This window comes from Lepidochelys kempii, chromosome 7, assembly GCF_965140285.1.
Source record: "Lepidochelys kempii isolate rLepKem1 chromosome 7, rLepKem1.hap1, whole genome shotgun sequence".
Classification (NCBI taxonomy): Eukaryota; Metazoa; Chordata; order Testudines; family Cheloniidae; genus Lepidochelys; species Lepidochelys kempii.
The window spans coordinates 106,035,078-106,058,038 of NC_136386.1; the positions used below are offsets into that span (position 1 = coordinate 106,035,078).

Sequence of the window (22,961 nt, forward strand, 5' to 3'; positions counted from 1 at the left end):
CGGCTCTGCACTACTATTGGCCGGTTCTCGGCAAATGGGAGCTGGGGAGGGGGCGGTGCCTGCGGGTGAGAACAGCGTGCCTCACAGAGCCTCCTGCCCCCACCTAGGAGCTGGACCTTCTGGGGCACAGCATGGTGCCCCAGGATAGACAGGCAACCTGCCTTAGCCCCACTGATTGGGAGCCTCCCAAAGTAAGTCCACGCCCCAACCCCTGCCTCAACCCTGAGGCCCCCGCAAAACCTGGAGGCCCCTCTTACAGCCCAAACACCTCACCCCCAGCCCCACCCCAGAGCCTGCACCTCCTCCTGCATCCCAACCTCCAACCCTGAGCACCCCCAGACCCCCCTCCTGCACTGCCAGCCCAGAGTCCCCACCTCCTGCCCCAGCCCAGAGCCCCCTCCCGCACCCTGAACCCCTCATCCCCAGCCCCACCCCAGAGCCCTCACCCCCTCCTGCACCCCAACCCCCTCTCGCACTCCGAATCCCTTGATCCCATCCCCCAGCCTGGAGCCCCCTCTGACATCCCAAACCCCTCATCCCTGACCCCACCCCAGAGCCCACACCTCACCCCAGAGACAATACCACCTGCCACACCCCAACCCCCTGCCTCAACCCGCAGGCCCCTCCCGCACTCCAAATTCCTCAGCCCCACCCCCCAGTTTAGAGCCCCCTCCAGCACCCTTAACCCCTCACCCCCTCCCACACCTCAACCCCGTGCCTCAAGCCACAGCCCCCTCCCGCACTGCGAATCCCTCAGCCCCACCCCCCAGTTTGGAGTCCCCTCCAGTGCCCCAAACCCCTCATCCCCAGTCCCAGCCCAGAGCCCGCACCCCCAGCCGGAGCCCTCACTCCCCTCCCCCCGCGCCCCAACCCCCTGCCCTAGCCCGGAGTCCCCTCCCACCCCCCGAACCCCTCATTTCTGGCCCCACCCCAGAGCCCGCACCCCCACTTAGAGCCCTCAGCCTCTCCTGCACCCCAGCCCCCGAGCCAGTGAAAGTGAGAGGGGCCCCCCCACAGGAAGGGGCGTGGTCTCAGGGAAGGGGCGGGGCCAGAGCGTTCGGGTTTTGTGCCTGTAGAAAGCTGACAACCCCGCTCCGGGCGCGGCCAGGCTCGGGGCAGAGGGGCGGGGCCTCCGCTCTCCGGGCGGACCCGGCACCCCGCAGCGCCTCCTTGGAGAAGGGGGCTCCCGGCCCGCGAGTAGAGCGGGGCAGAGGCAGCCCGACCCCTGCAGGTTCACGAGTCACCTTCGCGCAGCTCCGCCACAGCGCCGCTGCCGCCATGTTCGCTGCTGCTGCCGCCGCCCCGGCTCCCGACTCCCCTTCGCCGGCGGCGAACCCAGCGAGCCCCTCCGCCGCTCGGGCTCGCAGCAGCGGCCGTCCAGCGCCACGGCCACCGCGCGCGGACTGCGCCTGCGCGGGGCTCGCCAGTCTCGCGAGGTGGGAGGAACGGGGCGGGCGGGGCGACTACTACGGGAGACACTCACAACAAACATGGCGGCTGCGGTGGGTGTTGGGAGCGGTGGGGTGCAGGGGAGGTGAGTGATGCTCTCGCCCCGTAGCTCAGGAGCCGGGCTATGGGGGCGGGTGAGAGCCGCCCAGTGCCCTCATCCCCCAGGGGCCGCCGCCGTCGCCGCCTGTGACTAGCCCCCTTGTCTTCTCCACCCGGGGCCGCGGCCCTGTCCTCGGGGAGCAGGAGGCTGCAGTGGGGCTGGGGCCGAGGGCGGAAGCAGTGACAGCTCCCCGCCCTGCAGAGGCGGACCCCTGGGGGGCAGTGGGTCTTCTCTTCTGCCTCCAGGTGAGTGGGGGGGGGCTTTCCTTGCTCTCTGTCTGGCTCCCAGGTGAGTGGGTGGGATGTGTGTGTGGCCCCCGGCGGGATAGGGTGCCCCTGCTCTTTGCCACTCGCTCCCGGAGTTAAGGGAGGAGGCCCACGGGGGTTTTTCCCTTCTCCAGAAATGGGGTGGCCGTTTCTTTCTCTTGCACCGCTCCGCCGGGGAGACAGATGGCGAGGGCGGATGGCCGACAGATGCACCTGGCGCGGTTCCAAAGGTGGTCTAATTTTTAACAAAACTTAAACCGACACAAACGAGGGGTATTGAATGTGGGATGGGTGTGAGAGATCCGTCTTCGGGAAGTGTTTTCTCTGGCCTGGAGTTCATAGCACCCCCTTGGGAATGGATATGAATCTGCTATAAACCCTCTTTTCTTTCAATCGAGTTTGCTTAACAGAATTCTGCAGTGGTAGTGTTGTTTTCCTCCCATGTTTGGCTCCTACCAGGCAACTGGTGTGGGAAGCAGTGCTCTGAATGGGGTGTGGAGAATCTGGTTCTTGGCCTTTGTATGAAGACTTATTTGTGTCACAGACTTTGAAGAGTGCCAGGTGGGAGCTCTTTGAAAAGTTGTTAGTAACTTTTTGTGAGGAATTAATTCTCAGGTCATGAAACTGTGTTTAAAACCTTGAGCATTATGTGGGACTGTTTTAGATCCTGATTTTCCCCTCCTCCTCCTGGTACTCCTTGGGAAGAAAGTAATAGAATAAGTCACATGACAGTTACTGGGGTTCACAGGTGTTTGATTCTTCGCTTTATGAAAGAATCCCTTCATTCTGAGATACTCAGCTAGTGGTTTCATAGCAGGCTGAGATGGTATCAGAGAGACTTCCTTGAAGGAAAATGTGACACTTCATATGTATGTTTGCTTGCTGTCAAAGGTTTTCAAACTGCTTGTTTGTGTCACAGCTATTTCAGAGCCATGGTATCTGAAGTGTAGGAGCAAACCAGAAGGCTCCACAGTGCATGTGTGTGAATTTTTACTTTAAGAGACCTGTAGAAGACTTCAGTAATATTTTACGTAAGGCTTTCATATTAAAGCATTCTATAGCATTTTCTAGAATATATGCATACAGCACTGCTGAAATGCAGCTAGCTTTAGGGTGAATGGGGGTATCCAGGCAGACAACCAGTGCCCACCCAGTACTCTATACAACAGTGAAGTATAGGATGGAAAATGTTGCCCAAGAACAATTAATTAAACAAACCCCCTATTCTTAAAGAATGTGCTATAAAAAACTCTGTGACGCTTGTAGTAGGTAGAATCTCGGATTACTATATACGGCCTGTCAAAATTATCATGAAAACTTACCAGTTAAGGTACAAAATCTATTACCCTTCCATTTTCCATGATGCTTGGTGGTGCATTAAAAAAAATTATATTCTCCACATGAGTAGAATTTCATAAGAGTAGTTTGAGATGTCATCTAAAAATTACATATATAGCTTAATTTATTCTGTTCAGGTACCCATAGCCATGTCATGAGCAACTTTAGTATGTAATATGATTAGTATCTGTCAGCTGTGGTTTTTTTCTCTCTCTCCTCTCTCTTGGGGAAAAATTGTGTGCATTTTTTTTTAAATGCATGATATGCTATTTGTTCATTTAAGCAAGGTCACAGAAGTGTTCCTTGCATGCGAAACAGAAAATGGTGAGGTTTGAGTTAGTTTTTAAATCCTGTTGGGAATTTACGAACATCAGAAGGATGAGGGGCGTCTGAGGTTCAGTGGAGTTGAATGGAGGGAATGGAGTTAATTTAAACATGATGGTCAGACCACTAAATCATATCTTTTGTCTTTCCCCAGTTGCACTTTTCAGTATTCATTCATCTGTTAGAGTTTTTCAGACTGAAATGTTACTGTGTAAATTACCACATGAATCAATTTTCCCCTTGAAGCAAAGAGTATCACAATAGACTCTTTGGTGAAAATATAGTTTTTAAATGTTGATTCCTGTTGAGCCATCCCAAAACTCAATTTTCTAATCTTCATTGTTGAATGGTTTAGTCCAGTGGTGCGCAAACTTTTCCATTCGCAGGCCCCCACCCTCCCCCCCACCATTAATAGAATTTGTCATACCCCTTCTCCATTACTTGTGAGCTGAAACTATTTTTCATGCCAGAAGGTGGAGGGGGAAAAACAGAGATGACTGTTCGTTCATTTAGTTTAGTGTTATAGTGTCTAACTCACTTGAAAGGTCCCAGGCTCTCAACTATTCTTTTATATGTTACCAGTTTGTCTTTTAATATAAATTATTAATCATTAAATGAGTTTTAAAATTAGAGAATCAAAATTAATTTTAAAGGCATAGTAGGCCTGCAGTAGTTAAGAAACTTAAATTGTTGAAAATAAGCCAGCCTGTGCTTTTATTAATATGTTGTTGGTTTGTTTTTTTTAAAGGGTGAAAGGCTAAAGTTTCTTCACACCACCCGGCCCCCAACTCTTCCCCTCCCGAACCTTTGGCACCCCCCTGTTTGTGCACCACTGGTTTAATCCCTATATTTGACATGCCTTAAAGTTATAACTTGGTGAGACATGGCCTCTGGAATCTAAATTGCTTTCTCCCATCCCCCTCCCCCTTTTTAATGCATGAGCTGGTATCTTTGTTTTACTGCAGGAGTCACCAACAAATGGAACACAAGTTAACTTAAACCTAGAGGAAGCTGATATCTGAAAGAGGGTAGGCAAAATTGATGTGTAAAGGTGTGCCCAGAGTTAACTTACAGTGATCAGAAGAGAGAATAGTGGACCATATTCAGTCCTGCCATAAAAGGGCACGACTCTTTGGAAGCCAATAGAGTGGCATGCTTGTATTAATTTAGATGGAATAAATGAGCTAAAGGTGGTGACAAAACCCAGTCATTGTCTAATGTTAAACAGAGTTATACAAGGCCTGTAGCTTGGTATACAGAGATCTCAGCCTGCTTAGCATCATGGCAAACACACCATTAAAAATCTTTTTAACCTTGTATTAAAGGTACAGAAAAGAATGAAATTATTAAAACCTTTGAAATGCAAAGTATTAAATAAGGCTTTCATTGTAACAGTATTTTTTGTTCCCTTTCCCTTTAGGAGCATGTTTTTAAAAGGAGAAACCCCCTGTTGTTAGTGTCTTAGATGGTATCAAAAGATGGTAATAACTGTCCTTTTGGGGAAAAGAGAAGAAGTTAGTTGAGATGGGCTGGAGATGTTGCTGCTGCTGTTGTTTTTCAGTTCATCTTAGAAGGAAAAGCCCCCTTGTTTGACAGTCTCTTACATGGCATTAAAGATGGTAATAACTATCATCCTAGGTGATGTTTGGGATTCAGCTGGAGATGGTAGGGGGGGCAATGTCATCTGGGCTTCTCTCTTTGGCTCGTTCTGGTTAGGACACCTCTCAGGATCAAGATGATGAAGACCTAGGGACCCAGGAAGCTGGGGGTTGGCAACGGTGATACTGACACTCACTCCAGTAGCCTCTCTCTGTTCTCTCCATATGTCCTCACAAAATCTTTCTTTTAAGGACCCCAAAAAGGGAGTGAGGGTGGAATAGCCTATCCCCTCATTATTTTGTCCACCAGTTGGGCCTAATATTTGATATACCAATCTTAGCTTATTAACTTCTGGCTCCACATATCCTGTTTTTATCAAGTGTAATTTTAACAGTCCCTGAGTCATATCAACTAGGCCTTTTTATTTAGACTAATTCAGTTATTCTGTCTTCCATTTGGACTTCTATCCATCAACCTTTGTTGTTACAGAGTACTGTAACATTTTATGAATTTATACATACTTATTACCATTGAGCTCACATTTTGGGTAAATTTGTAGGCCCAATTGTCACAACAGCACCCACTTACTCCAGGGCTGAATTTTAGCCGCTGTATCAGATTCCAAAAATAGCAGATAAAGCCTATCTTAGGAAACCTCCACTGGTTAACCCCATTCCAATAATTTTTTAGACACAATTGATACCAGTAATCAATGTTGATAAACAAGGACATAAATAACCCATTGGAATGTTGGCTAGTGTTGAGCAAGAAAGAAAGGAAAATGGAAAAATCATGTTTAACAAATGAAAAAAGATGTCAAGTAGGGAAACCCCTTTGACTTATTTTCAAACCAAGGGTACCTGGGGATCTTTCTCACCTATCAATTTAGTTTTGTTGTGGTTTTACCTTCAGGTGGTTTTAGTGTGACAGTTGTTAGAAAGGTTTCAGAGTAACAGCCGTGTTAGTCTGTATTCGCAAAAAGAAAAGGAGTACTTGTGGCACCTTAGAGACTAACCAATTTATTTGAGCATGAGCTTTCGTGAGCTACAGCTCACTTCATCGGATGCATACCGTGGAAACTGCAGAAGACATTATATACACACAGAGACCATGAAACAATACCTCCTCCCACCCCACTGTCCTGCTGGTAATAGCTTATCTAAAGTGATCATCAAGTTGGGCCATTTCCAGCACAAATCCAGGTTTTCTCACCCTCCGCCCCCCCACACACAAACTCACTTTCCTGCTGGTAATAGCCCATCCAAAGTGACCACTCTCCCTACAATGTGCATGGTAATCAAGGTGGGCCATTTCCAGCACAAATCCAGGCTTTCTCTCTCTCTCACACACACACACACACACACACACACAGAAACTCACTCTCCCGCTGGCAATAGCTCATCCAAACTGACCATTCTTCAAGTTTAAATCCAAGTTTAACCAGAATGTCTTGGGGGGGGGGGGGGAATGGGGCGGGTTAGGAAAAAACAAGGGGAAATAGGCTACCTTGCATAATGACTTAGCCACTCCCAGTCTCTATTTAAGCCTAAATTAATAGTATCCAATTTGCAAATGAATTCCAATTCAGCAGTTTCTCGCTGGAGTCTGGATTTGAAGTTTTTTTGTTGTAAGATAGCGACCTTCATGTCTGTGATTGCGTGACCAGAGAGATTGAAGTGTTCTCCAACTGGTTTATGAATGTTATAATTCTTGACATCTGATTTGTGTCCATTTGTTCTTTTACGTAGAGACTGTCCAGTTTGACCAATGTAAATGGCAGAGGGGTATTGCTGGCACATGATGGCATATATCACATTGGTGGATGTGCAGGTGAACGAGCCTCTGATAGTGTGGCTGATGTTGTTAGGCCCTGTGATGGTGTCCCCTGAACAGATATGTGGGCACAGTTGGCAACGGGCTTTGTTGCAAGAATAGGTTCCTGGGTTAGTGGTTCTGTTGTATGGTATGTGGTTGTTGGTGAGTATTTGCTTCAGGTTGCGGGGCTGTCTGTAGGCAAGGACTGGCCTTCTCCCAAGATTTGTGAGAGTGTTGGGTCATCCTTCAGGATAGGTTGTAGATTCTTAATAATGCGTTGGAGGGGTTTTAGTTGGGGGCTGAAGGTGATGGCTAGTGGCGTTCTGTTATTTTCTTTGTTAGGCCTGTCCTGTAGTAGGTGACTTCTGGGAACTCTTCTGGCTCTATCAATCTGTTTCTTCACTTCCTGCAGGTGGGTATTTTAGTTGTAAGAAAGCTTGACAGAGATCTTGTAGGTGTTCGTCTCTGTCTGAGGGGTTGGAGCAAATGCGGTTGTATCGCAGAGCTTGGCTGTAGACGATGGATCGTGTGGTGTGGTCAGGGTGAAAGCTGGAGGCATGTAGGTAGGAATAGCGATCAGTAGGTTTCCGGTATAGGGTGGTATTTATGTGACCATTGTTTATTAGCACTGTAGTGTCCAGGAAGTGGATCTCTTGTGTGGACTGGACCAGGCTGAGGTTGATGGTGGGATGGAAATTGTTGAAATCATGGTGGAATTCCTCAAGGGCTTCTTTTCCATGGGTCCAGATGATGATGATGTCATCAATATAGCGCAAGTAGAGTAGGGGCTTTAGGGGACGAGAGCTGAGGAAGCGTTGTTCTAAATCAGCCATAAAAATGTTGGCATACTGTGGGGCCATGCGGGTACCCATAGCAGTGCCGCTGATCTGAAGGTATACATTGTCCCCAAATGTAAAATAGTTATGGGTAAGGACAAAGTCACAAAGTTCAGCCACCAGGTTAGCCGTGACATTATCGGGGATAGTGTTCTTGACGGCTTGTAGTCCATCTTTGTGTGGAATGTTGGTGTAGAGGGCTTCTACATCCATAGTGGCCAGGATGGTGTTATCAGGAAGATCACCGATGGATTGAAGTTTCCTCAGGAAGTCAGTGGTGTCTCAAAGGTAGCTGGGAGTGCTGGTAGCGTAGGGCCTGAGGAGGGAGTCTACATAGCCAGACAATCCTGCTGTCAGGGTGTCAATGCCTGAGATGATGGGGCGCCCAGGATTTCCAGGTTTATGGATCTTGGGTAGTAGATAGAATATCCCAGGTCGGGGTTCCAGGGGTGTGTCTGTGCAGATTGATCTTGTGCTTTTTCAGGAAGTTTCTTGAGCAAATGCTGTAGTTGCTTTTGGTAACTCTCAGTGGGATCATAGGGTAATGGCTTGTAGAAAGTGGTGGTGGAGAGCTGCCGAGCAGCCTCTTGTTCATATTCCGACCTATTCATGATGACAACAGCACCTCCTTTGTCAGCCTTTTTGATTATGATGTCAAGTTGTTTCTGAGGCTGTGGATGGCATTGTGTTCCGCATGGCTGAGGTTATGGGGCAAGTGATGCTGCTTTTCCACAATTTCAGCCCGTGCACGTCGGCGGAAGCACTCTATGTAGAAGTCCAGTCTGCTGTTTCGACCTTCAGGAGGAGTCCACCTAGAATCCTTCTTTTTGTAGTGTTGGTAGGGAGGCCTCTGTGGATTAATATGTTGTTCAGAGGTATTTTGGAAATATTCCTTGAGTCGGAGATGTCGAAAATAGGATTCTAGGTCACCACAGAACTGTATCATGTTCGTAGTGGTGGAGGGGCAGAAGGAGAGGCCCCGAGATAGGACAGCTGCTTCTGCTGGGCTGAGAGTATAGTTGGATATGTTAACAATATTGCTGGGTGGGTTGAAGGAACCATTCCTGTGGCCCCTTGTAGCATGTAGTAGTTCAGAAAGTTTAGTGTCCTTTTTCTTTTGTAGAGAAGCAAAGTGTGCATTGTAAATGGCTTGTCTAGTTTTAGTAAAATCCAGCCACGAGGAAGTTTGTGTGGAAGGTTGTTTTTTTATGAGAGTATCCATTTTTGAGAGCTCATTCTTAATCTTTCCCTGTTTGCTGTAGAGGATGTTGATCAGGTGATTCCGCAGTTTCTTTGAGAGCGTGTGGCACAAGCTGTCAGCATAGTCTGTGTGGTATGTAGATTGTAATGGATTTTTTTACTTTCAGTCCTTTTGGTACGATGTCCATCTGTTTGCATTTGGAAAGGAAGATGATGTCTGTCTGTATCTGTACAAGTTTTTTCATGCAGTTGATAGATTTCCACTCCATACGGCTAAATGCAGTGCCTTGCATAATGACAGGTTTCAGAGTAACAGCCGTGTTAGTCTGTATTCGCAAAAAGAAAAGGAGTACTTGTGGCACCTTAGAGACTAACCAATTTATTTGAGCATGAGCTTTCGTGAGCTACAGCTCACTTCATCGGATGCATACCGTGGAAACTGCAGAAGACATTATATACACACAGAGACCATGAAACAATACCTCCTCCCACCCCACTGTCCTGCTGGTAATAGCTTATCTAAAGTGATCATCAAGTTGGGCCATTTCCAGCACAAATCCAGGTTTTCTCACCCTCCGCCCCCCCACACACAAACTCACTTTCCTGCTGGTAATAGCTTATCCAAAGTGACCACTCTCCCTACAATGTGCATGATAATCAAGGTGGGCCATTTCCTGCACAAATCCAGGCTTTCTCCCCCCCCCCCCCCCCCCGGAAACACACACACAGAAACTCACTCTCCTGCTGGCAATAGCTCATCCAAACTGACCACTCTCCAAGTTTAAATCCAAGTTTAACCAGAACGTCTTGGGGGGGGGGGGGAATGGGGCGGGTTAGGAAAAAACAAGGGGAAATAGGCTACCTTGCATAATGACTTAGCCACTCCCAGTCTCTATTTAAGCCTAAATTAATAGTATCCAATTTGCAAATGAATTCCAATTCAGCAGTTTCTTGCTGGAGTCTGGATTTGAAGTTTTTTTGTTGTAAGATAGCGACCTTCATGTCTGTGATTGCGTGACCAGAGAGATTGAAATGTTCTCCGACTGGTTTATGAATGTTATAATTCTTGACATCTGATTTGTGTCCATTTATTCTTTTATGTAGAGACTGTCCAGTTTGACCAATGTAAATGGCAGAGGGGCATTGCTGGCACATGATGGCATATATCACATTGGTGGATGTGCAGGTGAATGAGCCTCTGATAGTGTGGCTGATGTTATTAGGCCCTGTGATGGTGTCCCCTGAATAGATATGTGGGCACAGTTGGCAACGGGCTTTGTTGCAAGGATAGGTTCCTGGGTTAGTGGTTCTGTTGTGTGGTATGTGGTTGTTGGTGAGTTGTTAGAAAGTATAATTGTTATACAGTTTTGAGTACTAGGAATGTCTTGATTTTGTTTCTCACTGTAGACTTGTGGGACTTTACATATTTTATTAAAGTTATCTCTATATGTATGGGATATATACTTCCAGAGTGGTTTTCTGCCTCTGTATTTCTTCAATATTGGAGTGAAAAGGACAAGGTGGAACTGATTTGAATTGATAAGGTAGCACTCCTATTTCACTCCTTTGATGTTTCCAAGGTCCTCTCCTTTATTCTCTCAAACCACCAAAAGTACGTCTTGTTGACTATCCTTCCAAATAAGAACCGAATACTGCTTCTGAAGCTCATTAGTGCTGTTCCTGAATCAGGCAATTGGAACAGCAGTGGTATCCAACACTTTCAGCCTGAACATGTTATTTCAAAAAAGTCAAGACACCACGCTCACTTTTTTGAGGCAGATTTTCTCAGGAGGGCACCATCCACATATACCTAGCTAGCTTTTATGCTTCCATCCTGATGCGCCCTGCTGGGGTCAAGTTGTATAGGGGAAGCCACTGAAGCATGTTGCATTCTGGCAATCCTCAGCTGGTTTATGGTTTAGTGGTCCCTTAGGGACCACTTACAACTGGTGCAAGGTAGAACAACCCCAAGGCTCTAAACTGACCTCTGGCAGAGAATCAGGGAGCCATAACTGGTGGTTCGTTTTCAGCTTCTCTTTTTTCTCCTCTGCCTGACTGCCCTGTGTGAGGGTGAGGAGACATCCTTCACTAGGCATTTCTATAGGTTAAGGCAGAGCTGATTGAGCTCCCATCCTGCTCTCCCAGAGACTCCGGCAACTTGGCAGGTAAGCAGAGAATAGTGTAACCTGATCTGCTTCTCTTATGTCATTCCTGACATGCAGCAGATGAGTAGTGGGGAAGCTGCGAACAGCTGCAGCAGGAAAAGGACAGCAACTTCTCAGTGCTCTCACCTCACATCAGAAGTTTCAGGAGAAGCTGTTGGGGGTTGAGCCTAATACTGTATTCCTGAAGTGGTGGGTTTTGTTCAAATACTTATGTTCTCTAGGAAACACTTCCAGAACAGATTTTCAATTTGTATTTTAATAGAAATTTTCTTAGTACAGTTGCCCTCAAGGACTACAGGTTGCATACCACTGTAGTAAATTGGTATAGGAGACACTCCCTATTCTGGGGGCTTAGCATGTTGACATTGAAAAGTTTCCAGCTATTACTAGACAAGTAGCAAGTGACTTAACTGGTGTATCAAACTGGGATCAACAATACAGTAGAATGTTGCACTAATACTATATTGTTTAATACAAAGCATTATTGTGAAAGAAAGGTTCATATAGACATCTCTCTAAAGAGTCTGCAGAAAACCAGTATTCTAGTGGTATGTGCTGAATTAGGCCTCATAAGTGACTTTTACAAGTTATTTAATTCGGTGTTAGTGAAGAACTTTGAAAATGCAAAGCACTGTGTGACTAGTAGTGATCTGGAGTTTGGTACTGGACATTTGCAGATCATCTAATGAAACTCTGGTCATTACTGTAAAATGAAAGGATTTGCCAATTGAAATGTAGATAATGATTTCTGTGATAATTTGCAGCAATTGAAACGTCTGATTGAAACTGTCCCTTTTCAGACTGAAACTTATCTTCCATCTTAAACTTGCTGCAAGTCAAAGTCCTATGAAAGTCTGGTAATTTACAATGGTGATATTGAAAAAGAGTGACAAATGGTGAATTTTTTTATTATTGAAAGATAATGCAGTCTAACGAAACCCCACGTCCTATACAAAATATTAAACTCAAATTCTTTGGCTGGGAACACAGAATTATGCAGCACTGCCACTGTAAGCCCTCTTCCCATCACTAAAATCAACACTATTACAGTGTGTGTTTTCCAGTTGCCTGTCCTACAGAAAAGTGGTTCCCCCAAAATTTGTTTTGTGGATCACTACTAGTTGTCTGCAGAATGAAGTATTTGAGAGCTCCATACAGCTTGGTGGTTTCAAGATGGCAGGCAGTTTGGAGGCAGAGGTGATAGGCACGGCTGGCAAGATGGTAATAGATCTGATCAGTGGCCAGGAAGAAGCTGGGGTAACAGCTACCAACAGCACAGACAAGGACAGTCTTACTACCCCCAGTATGAATATGGCTACAACTCCTACAATCCAAGGCCTCATTACAGCCGCTATTAATATGGTTTTTGCTGTTAAGTATCCACTAAAACCAATTAACTTGAATGCCAGATTTTGGGTTTTGTTTTGCTCAATTTTCTCATATTTTCTATGTATGAGGAGTGGCTGGGGTCAATGAAAGGATCTCCTTCTGGAAATGTAGTTCATGTAATGAAATAATTGAACTACTGCTATGAATTTTATTTGTTGCAGGGGAGCCTCTCTTTTGAAAGTTAAGCAAGAAGCTAAAAAATATTTGATTAAGAAATCAGAAAACATAAGTTTGACAGACTAATTTTTTTATTTATTTTTTGTTCTAGGGAAAGTGGGGCAGCTGTGCTCCCTTGCTTTCTGTCTGACCTACTGGGAGTACAGGTTGGAGTATGTTTGCTACCTAGGAGGAAACTGAAATTCAGGTACAATTCATGTAGACCTTTAAAAAACAAACACAGGGAAAAACTAAAGAACTTAGCTAAAAATAGCTGGAGAAATCTCCTGCTGTGTTCTTGTCTCTGGCTGCAGCTCTGATTTTCCTGTCATGATATGCGTCATTCAGCTCTGTTTCCTACTGGAATAATCAATAAAATGGTAGCCTCAGGCATTGCTGAGCTGCTCAGTTCATGTCAGTGAAGATTTTTCAAGTCTCCAAGTATTTTTACGTATAGACTTTTAATTTCTTTAATATACATTAAATGAATTTTTTTAGTCATCTAATGCAGTAAAATAATCAGTTCTCTTTAGTCTCACAAAACCACTAATGTAGGTAGGGTTTTTATGTCCAATTTACAGATGAGTAGAGTGCTAGACTCACTACTTCAATTCATATTGTTGGTAAGAGGCGTAAGCTTTACTATTGGATGTGAAATGGGTTTCTTTACCAAAAAAAGTAAAATGTATCCAAGTTACTTGAAACTTTGAGAAAGTGATGGTACTGTAATAATATCAGTACTGCTTTGAAATCTCAGTGACTTTAAGATTAAACGTTGTTTTGTAATTTAGCTCTTCTTAATGAATGAGTTCCCTCTAATTTATACGATTTTTATAACACTAACAGAAAATATGCGTTGAACACCAAATTTGACGCTTGAAAACTTGGAATTTCTCATCCTCTGAAATCTGTTCCCCTCAGTTGCTGATTTGAAACTTGAATAAATCAAAATATAATTTTCCTTGCCAGATGATGATGAACATTCTTGACAGTCTTGAATGCACTGTGATGCATAGTTATGGTTCATTATTTCATGAACCATAACTGTGCATGTGCCTAACTTTAAGTCCGTGAGAAATATTATTTCTGAACATAAAATTCTAAGTTATAGAACAATTACAGTATAAAATTGTCAATGCAAGAAGTCTCTTCTTTACAATAAATTTCCTTCCATGCTAAGATGTCAAATCTCGGCATTTAAGAAAAAAATTGTCTGGAATGTCAAAAAATGTTCTATTTGAATCTAAACCTTTGTAAAGATTATTTAATATTTCTGAACTGAATGGTAAAGTTAGATTGAAATTTGTTCTCGTGTCCACATAGTCAACTAAACTTTGACTTTTATTACATCATTTTATTAAATTTAAAGTATTTATAATACTGTTGCTGAGAACCATCTTCCCAACTGTGACTATCTGAGATCTTTAAATAGCATTGAGCTGCTGTGAAGATTTCAACAATACTCTTATGATTGTCTGTTCATGTGTATTTTACTTTTGACCATATGCATTTTAGTTAACAAGACTATAGAGATGTCATCCTTGATTTACAGTGGTTTCGGTAAATGTGAATTCTTTTGTTTCAAATTCAGTAAAATGTTCTCTGATTGATTTTTTTCTAGGCACAAGTTATTGTAAACTCAAAGTGTGAATATGGGTGAAAAGAAACCGGAGCCTCTGGACTTTGTAAAAGATTTTCAGGAATATCTTACTCAACAGACACACCATGTAAATATGATTTCTGGATCTGTTAGTGGGGACAATGAAGCAGATGCCCTTCAGGGAGGTAGGCTCTCTTCAGTGCTGTCAAGTATTCTAGTTTTTTTGGGGGGGTGATTGTGCTGATGTTTGCATTTGAACATGCTTATTATGAAGGCTACTATACTAGTCTGTAAAGCTGTAGAATCTTTGGGGGAAGTCTTTTGTAAAAAAACATTTTTCATCAAAACTTATTTCTCATTAGTTTATTTTTGTGTGGGGGTTAGGGGAATAAGGAGCTAAGAAGTTTGGACTAGTGTCACTGTAACAAAAAGCAACAACCCAGTGATTCTCAGTCAGAATCTCTACTGCATTTACTGTTTATAGCTGGAGCAGATGGTGATCAGAATGGACTAGATCATCCTTCTGTTGAAGTTTCACTGGATGAAAACTCAGGAATGTTAGTGGATGGGTTTGAAAGGACATTTGATGGAAAACTGAAGTGTCGATATTGCAACTATGCCAGCAAAGGAACAGCACGGCTTATAGAGCATATCAGAATTCACACAGGTATGAAGGATTCTACAGTACTTTGCTGTGGGGCAGTGTTTCAGTGCCTCTGTATTCTATGCTCCGTGTATATGGAACTAACTCACTCATAGGCTTTGCAGACGTGTGTATGTATCTTCCAACAGTGTCATAGTGATGACAACTTTCCTCAACTGTACGCAAAGTCTGTGGGATTTCTTAAAGATTTTTCCCTTTTTAAAAGATTAGGTGCTGTATTTTCATAATGCTTGTTTAGGCCCCAATCCTATAAGCATTTATGTGTGTGGTTAGCTTTACTAGCATAAATTGTTGCATTGATTTCAATGGGACTAGTCCTTCTGGTAAAGTTTTAGCACATGCGTAAATGTTGGCAGGATTTTGGGTCTCAGAGAATAGCTCTTGTTGTTGCGATGGTCTCAATCAAACACTAATTATAAACCAAGAAACTGAGTAAATATTTTGCTTACACTAGTACATGAAATTATATTTTATTACTAGAAGATAATGTTGAAATATCTGCCTGTAGGCCAATTTTACAAGAAAAGCACAGTGTCTAAAATTAATGAAGGCATTTTTGAGTACTAAAGATCAGTTAGTAAACTGAAAATTTCCATTCTCCAAAAAGTATAAGTTACAATAGAGCCCTACTCCCTTCCACCATGCTTCCATTTCATAGTGGAACCTCCCATAACTCTTATTTTAAAGCTGTTAAATTATCTTTCAGGGGTGGCATTCCAGTGCTCAGTGTCCCCTCCTGTCTTTATGTGATTGTTTGCTTAATCTTGGTATAAATTGTATGCTTATTACAGAGATATCCAGTCCCAGTTGGTGAACACGTGCCAACCTCTGAAAAGATAGTACAAAAGTACCTTACACCAAGGGCTGCCGCTGCTTTTTCTTGCGCTTCTCTTCTGAAGCTGGTGGTAAAGCAGGTCTGGCTAGAAGAAAGAATCACAGTTGAGTGTCCCAAGCTGTGATACTAAGCAATAAGATGCCTGTCACTGGAAAGTTTCCCAATTTTTCTATATCGGGATTACCAGTCCTGCTTGAGAAAATACTGGTTTGAATTCTGGCAGAAAACCAACTAAATATCCCCTGGGAGAAATATAAACATAAAAATTCTCATCTGGGAGCAGCAGATGCACGCATCCTACAATCTTGTATGAATGCGAGATCAATGGTAGATGCCTGCAGACACATAACTCCTTTTTGGAAGTCAGTTTGTGGAAACTTCTTTAGAGAGAAAGTTAAGGCTATTCTCCCTAGTGCCAAGGAGAGAAAGGTCACACCTGTTATACCCTGGAGTCTTTGTAGAAGAATTAATGGAACAGCACCTTCCTGGAAGCTGGTCTATAATTCTAGTTATGAAGTTAACGATATCAGTACCATCAGCAGGGCATTAAGCCTCTTTACTAGCATAAATCTGGAGTTTTAATTCCCAGAACACAAAGCACTAAAACCTTTGGGCTTTTGAAACATTCTGGATCAAATGAAAAGGTTTCATCTAAACAACTCTGAAGGATCTCTCTATCTTAAAGGAAGATCATAGGCGCCGACTGTACTGTTACGAATGTGTTTCCTGTAATCATGTTTGAAAATGGTTTTTCAAACACTTTAAATGCATTAGTGAGGATAGAGCCTACATGATATCTGGTATTCTACTAGAGCTCAGCTGGCATCATTAAAAAGCCAAAATCTAGCTCCAGCCTCCTGAATACAGAACCTCCCCAGACAGTGTAACCAGTGCAGTTCTACTCCATGATGGTGGGGGCTGGATGTTAGGGGTGTCTCGAGAATTGCATCTCCGTGACACAGCACTTAACTCTACAGGGGCATAGTTTACTTTTTTTTTAATTTAACCACAGGGTCCTAAAAACTTGTCCTTATATTTTTCTTAAATTTGAAAGCCACGTGGGTGCTTGTAAAAAGGCAGACTGATAACACTGCAAATCTCAATTTGAAGCGTAGTTATTCATAAAACAAATAAAGCTATGGCAGGTAACTGAACAAGCTTTGCCATGCTGTCTTGCCTACATGCCTCAAACCCATTTTGGACAAAGCACTTCTAGAGGTGTGAGTATTATTCAGACTACATACCATTCATATTTTCGCACCATTCCAACAAGGGTCTCAATTAGTGTCAATTGTAGTAATAGTGGTGGCTTTTCTAAAGTTTAAACTTGCCTACTGAAAGCAGGAGGAGACCTCCAAACTCATTTCACTTATGACACCCTGCAACCTTCCATTAGCAGTGAGTTGGACTGGATTTGAACTGTTGATTAAAAAATGAAATGCTCTATTCAGTTAGTAGCCCCCACATACATTCACTCTCTTCCATGTTCTGTTAGGCTGCTTTGTACAAGTATACATAAATTGTTACACTGTAATTTTCTCTTTCAGGTGAAAAGCCACACAGATGCCATCTATGTCCATTTGCATCAGCCTATGAACGTCATCTGGAAGCGCACATGCGATCACATACTGGTGAAAAACCATATAAATGTGAATTGTGTTCCTTCCGCTGCAGTGACAGAAGTAACCTGTCTCATCATCGTAGACGCAAGCATAAAATGGTACCTATAAAAGGTACTAGGTCTTCCCTGAGCAGCAAGAAAATGTGGGGGGTTTTGCAGAAGAAGACCAGCAATCTGGGATACAGCAGAAGATCATTAATTAATTTGAGCCCACCTTCCATGGTGGTTCAGAAGCCAGACTACCTTAATGATTTCACCCATGAAATCCCAAATATTCAGACTGAAGCATATGAAAGCATGACAAAAACAACACAGACTGGTGGCCTGGCGAGAGATCCACAAGACCTTAAGATAGACAATCCATTAAATCAGCTATCAACATTAGCAGGACAGTTGTCTAGCTTGCCACCTGAAAACCAAAACCCAGCATCTCCTGATGTTGTACCATGCCAAGATGAAAAGCCTTTTATAATACAGCAACCTACTGCACCAGCAGTAGTTTCATCTGTGTCAACAAATATTCCTCAAAGTTCATCTCCTACTAGCCCAGATCCTCGGCCCCCACACAGTCAAAGAAACTACAGTCCAGTGGCAGGTCCAAGTAGTGATCGCAGCGTCCATACTAGTACTCCTAGCATAAGTAACAGTCAGCCAAGTACTCCAGCTCCAACCCTTCCAGTTCAGGATCCTCAGCTTCTGCATCACTGCCAGCACTGTGACATGTATTTTGCAGACAATATCCTTTATACTATTCACATGGGATGTCATGGGTTTGAAAATCCTTTTCAGTGCAACATATGTGGGTGCAAATGTAAAAATAAATATGACTTTGCTTGCCATTTTGCAAGAGGTCAACATAACCAACATTGACTGAAAACATGCTTTCATTTAGTTTTTTTAACATATGTTTCATACTTGCTGAAGGAGACCTTGCTCATCCCCAACAAGAAATCTAATAAACAACTTGACAATGGAGGCAAAATTCTTTTCATGTTGTCATAAAATATGCCAGGGATATTTGAGTCATGGAGGTGGTAGTTTTATGTCATTGTTTAAAATAAAGTTATGAGGATTCGCGTGCAGTAACATGTTTTATGTTTGTTACATTTAAGTTATGTGCACTTAAGATCCAGACAAACATTCTACAAATGCCAATCCAGATTGCATCCTTAAACATAAATTGCAACCTATCAGACTAGATATTAAACAAGATAAGAAGTCTTGGTACCTAAAATATAGTAAAAGTTGTTAATACAGTGAAATGTATGGTTAATATGAAAACCATATTAATGCTTATAAACTAACTGTTTACCAAACTGGATAAAATCTTTAACTCACAGCAAAGAATACACTTTCATGGACACATACAATTTAAAATTTGTCAGTTTCATCTGAGTTTTAGTGAATTCTAAAGTTTTTTTTATGCTAGGCCTTTTCTTTTTTTCTTAAAAAAAAAAAAAAAAAAAAAAAAAAAAGAGAGCAGTTTCATAGATATGAAGAAAACTTGAAGGTACCTTTAAAATATACACACACTATGAATGAGGCTTTGGTAAAAGAGGTTAAATGAGAAATAGACAATAGACAGCTTTGCATGAGGACAGTTTTCATTTTAAAAACTGTCAAGACATTCCCACTTAAAGGTTATTAAATACATAAATAGAGGCCATATTTTAATTTTTTTAAAAGAAAAACAATGTATTTTAACTGTCTTGCTAGGTTGCCTATATGTTTGAAAGTTACACACTCTAGTCTATATAAACTGCAGCTAACATGGAATTCTCTTTGTCTGTGGTCTACCAGAGCCCCTACCAGAGGTTTTTTAACCTTCTGGACCTGCTCAAATGGCCATCTTTTTTTCCTCCACTGTTTGTGGGGGAAGGTAGGCAGAGGAATATTGGTGGCTACAGTGTGAAGCTGTGATTAATACTGTGACTGGCAAATACTGTCTGAAGATGTACATGCCGTCCACTGTATGGGGTAACTATTTTTATATTGTAAATCTTGATCATTGTAAAAGCACTAGGTATTACAACACCTGAATTTGTCATGTTTCAGAAAAGTGAATAACGTAACTTTCTCTGTATTTTGCAATTCACTTTGACTTTATTTCATTTTGTACTACTTGTTGCAAGACAAGTGTGGGTTATTTTGCTTTGTTTTTTACTACACAAGTGAACATAGACATACAAGATAAGAGTGAATGTTTTGTGGGCAGTAGGTACAAGATTTACTTCCTTAACATTTTGGGGGATTTTTCCCCACGGGACATCTGAATGTCAGATGTAGGGGGTCTATCCAAAAACTTCTGTTGTCCTGGAGCAAGATCCAAAATCTAATGAAGTCAACTGAAAGACTCTTGTTTACTTCAGTGGGCTTTGGATCAGGCCCTTGGAGAAAGAAGAGTTGTGGTATTGGGAGCTTTTCTTTCACTTCATTATTTAATTATAAATTTGGGTCTTGAGTGCACGGCTCTACAGGTTTGTCTAGCATGAGACTATTTTTATCCTTACAATAGCCAGTGAGTTGTGTAGGTATGTAATTTGTGGTGGCTGATTGAGTGTAGAAAATGTCTATTAGGCCATATAATTCACCCCATGCCACTAGTTAATATCAGAGATGAAACTTCCTGGCTATGGGCTTGATCCAAATCCATTGACTTCAGTGGGATTTTAATAAATGGAAGGCTCTTAATTAATTTCTGCATAAATAAACTCAAGAATATTTGGAGAATGCATTTGTTTAGCGACTATAAATTTTAATGTAATAAAATTAACTAACCTTTTATTAGAATTGCTTTTTTTAAACTTACACTTCACAAACAGAACAATTCTACAGTTACACCATACTTGTGCATAAACTGAGACCTAGACATCTGAAATCATACACTTGAATATCTATTGTCATTTTGAGGGTTGCACTACAGTTCATTCAACATTTAATCTAGTTGACTGTTGCTCTTGTACAGGTTCTGTAAACTGAGCTTTTTATACAAACAATAGTGAGTGGGAAAAAATACATTCTGAAGAGATCATTTTATTGGTCAGCTATCTGCATACTTTATGGTTCGATCTGACATCAGCTGAAGCATGGGTATTGTATTTAAACCAAAATGCAATCGTTGCTGTTAAAGACGTTTAGAAAAGCTAGTAGTTTGACTAGCCACAAAGGAAAACATTTGATACTATGCTATACCAAATAACCTCAACGACTTGTTTTTCTTGAGGCTTTTGGAACTTTGGGGAAGCCATTAAATCTGTTTAGTTTTTAACCAGATATTCTCAGTTGGAATTGTAGTAGCACTTGTCATACGTTAGTCTGAATATTGGGTAGTAGAAGTTGCACATCACAACCGCTTGCTGATTGAAAATATACAAACAATTGAGCCCACTCCCTTTGAAGACAGTGGCAAAACTATCACTCCAAATCCTACAGAATTTTTAAAGGCTTTTATCTTTCCCTTCATTATTCTTGTTCTGATGCTTAGGCCTAGAGTTTGCATTGGTAGTCCCTGTAACCATTCAGTACTTGAATCAACACATATCTAGAAAACATGCCTTGGAACTCTAACAAAATGGTTCCCAACCTGGTCCATTGGCCACAATGAAGAGCCAGGACACCCACAGAAGTAGCGAGAAATAAGAGGAAGCCTGCCTAGCCCAATTCCAAAGGGGGCCTTCATTGGAAGATGGCCCACATGACAATAAATAGTGTGGGCTAACAAAAAGTAGTATGAAATTTTGAAAACTTGTGGACCCTGCATAGCATATTTTGATGCTATTGGATAATGGTAAATTGTCTACTCTTCAGCAAAGTACCCAAGGCAACTAAAAAAAGAGAATTCAAGCTTTAACTCTTAAAAATGTATAACAGTTATAGTCAGATACTGCTGGTCTCATGCAAGTAGCCCCATTGACTGCAATGGAAATACTCGGCAGGATTTGGCATTCAAGCCCTGCTCCTACAACAGGGTCTGTGGGGTGGACTTCATTAACTTCACTGGTGCTCCAGGCAGACTCAATTTCAGGATTGGGACCTTAGGTTGCTTAAAAATAAAAAGCATATTACTGTGTTTTCTGTTGTGCCAAACAGTGATTTGATTATACTTATTTCCTTCTGACTACTAAGTATGTTTGGAAGGTGCATTTTCAGTTTTATTATTAAAATTGTAGTTTTTCATAATTTTGTACTAAAATTGTATATATTCTAATATTTACTAGAATTTAAAATAAAGAGCACAATTAGTATTGCAAAGCTGTTTATGGTTGTGACTCTGCAAACCTTTATTCTCACAAGTAGGCCTTATTCTTACAAAGTCAATAGGAAATACTTGTCGGTAAGGATTTGTGGGATCAGGTCCTAGATTAGTAAAATTGTTTCATAGTGAGTTCTAAATGTGCTAATCTGCACTAACTTTAAAAACAAATCCTTATAACATTTTATAAGGAGCTGTTTAGCTTTTAACTTGTATGAACAAGGACAGTTCAGGATATGAGTTGAAATTTTTCCACAGTTTAAGTTCTATATTTGGAAAACATTAGCTTTGTGTTACTTTGTTTTTATTGTTATGGAATATTTTATAGATCTGTTGGACAATTTTTAACATGCACTATTTATCATACTCTTAATACAGACATCTGATTCTGAGGATTTTCTGTTCAATGATCAGTCAAATATTGGATTGAAGATGTTGGCAGGAGATTAATGATCTCAGTTAATATTTAAAATAAACTGTGAAGCAACTAACGGAATAATTTGATTTTTGCAATGCAGTGTTTTGCTTCAGATGACTTTTGCATAAAATTTTATTTGTATTTTAACATACAGCCCTCCATTCTGGAAAAGACATGTTCTGACATCGTTTCATAGCAGAATTTGAGCTACGTTGGACATGCTTTTGTTATGGATTTTTTTTCCTTGACAAAGGGAATGTCACTGGCAAGTTTCCCATCAGTTTAAGTTTCTGTGAAAATACATAGCCAACAGATGTTCTGTTGCAGAAAAAACAAGTCCCTGCTGAGGCATTTTTCACTGAGCAATCTTAGCGTATGTGCTTCTAGTTCCTGCTTTGTTAATAATGTGTATTTCAATGTAAAGAGCATATTTTGTATGCAAAAGATGAGACTTGAGTTAGTTGTAAAACAAGTTTTATTGTGTAGTGATGCTGGTTTTAGAAAACAAAGGTTAATTCTGAAATAACTTGACTATATCTAGTGTAGTTCATGTTGTGGAACTTTGTTTTGAAAGATATGAATAAAACACTTTCTAATGATGTTCAATTTATTAATCCTTTTTGAAAACTATGTAGGTATTAACTGCTACTCATATGAGCAGTCTTTACTCATGCAAGCAATTCCATCAACTGCAGCCAGAGCTAGTTGCCTGAGTGTGCAGGATTAGGCCCTACAAAGCTCATTGAACTTAATAGAAAGACTCCAGTGGGCTTTGGATCCCATTCAAACTGGAAGCTTTGTGTTCACTATAGCTATTATCAAATAACTACTAAATTCATTAATGTAATACCAAAATCTGCCCTAAGAACATACATTAATACACCTAACTAAACATTGTTTTAGGAGTGGAAATGATTAATGAAGCTGAGTGATT

At 41.8% G+C, this 22,961-nt stretch overlaps 2 protein-coding genes across 5 annotated transcripts in view; one reads left to right on the top strand and one right to left on the bottom strand.

The window, feature by feature from the left end:
- ACADSB (acyl-CoA dehydrogenase short/branched chain) overlaps positions 1-1,423 on the bottom strand; it is a 28,049-nt gene extending 26,626 nt beyond the window's left edge. The window contains exon 1 of the mRNA XM_073354142.2: positions 1,245-1,423. Within this exon, the coding sequence (XP_073210243.2) occupies positions 1,245-1,280 (36 nt within the window). The 5' untranslated portion in view covers positions 1,281-1,423. The remainder of the gene's footprint in view (positions 1-1,244) is intronic.
- Positions 1,102-20,139, top strand: IKZF5 (IKAROS family zinc finger 5). 4 transcript variants are annotated; one of them, XM_073354139.2, is made up of 6 exons: positions 1,509-1,794; positions 11,893-11,988; positions 12,750-12,845; positions 14,259-14,422; positions 14,722-14,904; positions 17,284-20,139. In XM_073354139.2, exons 4-6 carry the CDS (start codon positions 14,290-14,292, stop codon positions 18,225-18,227), a joined length of 1,260 nt encoding a protein of 419 aa, XP_073210240.1. In that variant the 5' UTR covers positions 1,509-1,794; positions 11,893-11,988; positions 12,750-12,845; positions 14,259-14,289; the 3' UTR covers positions 18,228-20,139. The 4 variants fall into 4 exon arrangements, with proteins under 4 accessions (XP_073210239.1, XP_073210241.1, XP_073210240.1 ...); XM_073354138.2 differs by lacking the exons at positions 1,509-1,794; positions 11,893-11,988 and adding an exon at positions 1,102-1,436; XM_073354140.2 differs by lacking the exons at positions 1,509-1,794; positions 11,893-11,988 and adding an exon at positions 1,463-1,502.
- The last annotated feature ends 2,822 nt before the right edge of the window (positions 20,140-22,961 follow it).